Genomic DNA, 1,913 nt, shown 5'->3' with positions numbered 1-1,913 from the left:
AACACTTTCATTCTTAATAAAAGTTGTAACACCCCAATTTACCACTCTTTAAAACGGTTATGTTACAGTGCCGCTAACCATTACATCGGGGTGATACAACTTACAAGAACAACGTGAACTTTGGCAAACGTTAAAAAAAAAAAGAGAGAATAATGTGTCAGCCTAATCTGGCACTTTATCACGTGCGATTCCACCCCCATCACGCCCGCTCTGGTTTTCAATATAATAAAAAGGAGCGCATTGGTAGTTGAAAATCTGAACCCCATTGAATCCCTCCACCGGCCCACCCCATATTCATTTATTATTTTCCCATGCATATTAATTTTTTTTTTTTTAAATGGCCCAAGCATTTATTTATTTATCCGCAAAAATAATAAAACCTGGAAAATAAATTAAAAACCTTTCGAAATTTTGATAAAATAAGCACAAAGGTGTCGGAAACCACATTACTATCCCAAATTTCACATTTCACCACACGCCGACACGTCAGCACACTCGAAACCCATTCGGGTGAAGATAGAATCGCCTCTGCTGCTCCTCCTCCTCCTCCGACTCCTGCTGCGACGACACCTCCTTCTGCCGACGGAGCTCCATCACCTTCCGGTGCGAGTTCGAATGCTGAGTCAGCACGAACGTCGGGCTCGCCGCGGGCCGGTACTCGGGCACGAGCCGACCCGACTTGTACCGCACGCCGCAGGCATTGCACAGCGTCTTCGGGCCCAATGGGCCCGTCCGCCACTGCGGCGTCTTCTCCGAGGCGCAGTGGGTGCACCTCCGGATGGACCCGGAGCCTTCCGCTTGGCGAATGGGCTTGGCGTGGCCGCGGTTGGAGAACGACTTGTCGTTGGGGAGGGACATGGATCCTGAGAGCTCCGGCGGCCCCGGGAAGTCGGTGAAGGAGTCGTCCACGAAGCGCGACAGCCACTCCAGCTCCGCCACATCCTCGCTCTGTTCATAAACATAAAAATGTTAGACAATCAAGTTCGAAAAAAATTTAGTTGAAAAATGCATGGAGAATGAAATAAAGGGGAATGTAGGGGGAGTACCGGGAGGCAGAGGGCGTTGGTGAAGTCGGTGGTGGAGGGGGGGTGGAAGACAGCTGGGGGAGGAGGAGGAGGTGGAGTGTAGTGGTGGTGGTGGTTGGGGTGGGAGTCGGTGGAGGAAGTAGTGGAGGAGGAGTTGGAGAAGATTTCGTCGTTGGATAAATCGAGGAGGTCGTCGATGGGGAAGTAGTCATGGGGTTGGGCTGATGATGATGAGGAGGGGAGACCGTACATGTCCTCCATTGTTTATTTCTGATCGAGTTACAGAGAAGTGGGTCTCTCTCTCTCTCTCTGGCGGCTCTGTATCACAGTAAGCGAAGAGCTCCCTCAGAGAGAGCGAGGGAGAGAGAGAGAGAGTGAGGGAAGGGGAAGTGGGGAGTGATATATTGATGGGGAAGGGGAGCAGAGGAACGTGCAGAGAGAGAGAGAAAGGGGCTTGCTCTGCTCTACTGCAACACACTAGTGCTGCTACTGCTACTGCTACAGTCCAAACAGGAGGAGAGTGTGGATAATATATCAAGGTTCGAAAAAACGCTAGGCGCTAGTCAGGCGGTGGATAGGGGACTAGCGCCCACACGCCTAGGCGGGTGCCTAGGCGGCGCCTAGGCGGTTTTGTATTATTTTTATTTTTATTTATTTTTATAATATATATACATAAAGAAAAATAAAATAAGAAGAGGAAAAATATATATTTAGTTAAATTATTAAATTTTTGTTTAACATAAACATTTGTTTAATTGAATATTTGTTTAATTAAATAAGGAAAACACATCAGTATTTAAAAGATTATACAACATTTAATTTCAAATTTCTCGAAATTATTTTGGTTGTTGCTCGTAATTAATTACATATTGATATTAATTATATTGT

At 46.6% G+C, this 1,913-nt stretch overlaps 1 protein-coding gene across 1 annotated transcript; it reads right to left on the bottom strand.

The window, feature by feature from the left end:
• On the bottom strand, positions 1 to 1,521 carry LOC133717160 (GATA transcription factor 4-like). The gene is made up of 2 exons (XM_062143820.1): positions 1,047 to 1,521; positions 1 to 948 (listed from the first exon to the last, which is right to left on the bottom strand). Exons 1-2 carry the CDS (start codon positions 1,284 to 1,286, stop codon positions 487 to 489), a joined length of 702 nt encoding a protein of 233 aa, XP_061999804.1. The 5' UTR covers positions 1,287 to 1,521; the 3' UTR covers positions 1 to 486.
• Positions 1,522 to 1,913: the final 392 nt, after the last annotated feature.

The sequence above is a fragment of the Rosa rugosa genome, chromosome 6 (assembly GCF_958449725.1).
Source record: "Rosa rugosa chromosome 6, drRosRugo1.1, whole genome shotgun sequence".
Taxonomy (NCBI): Eukaryota; Viridiplantae; Streptophyta; class Magnoliopsida; order Rosales; family Rosaceae; genus Rosa; species Rosa rugosa.
Note: the sequence above shows the minus strand (reverse complement) of the source record. Positions and strands in the feature narration are given on the sequence as shown.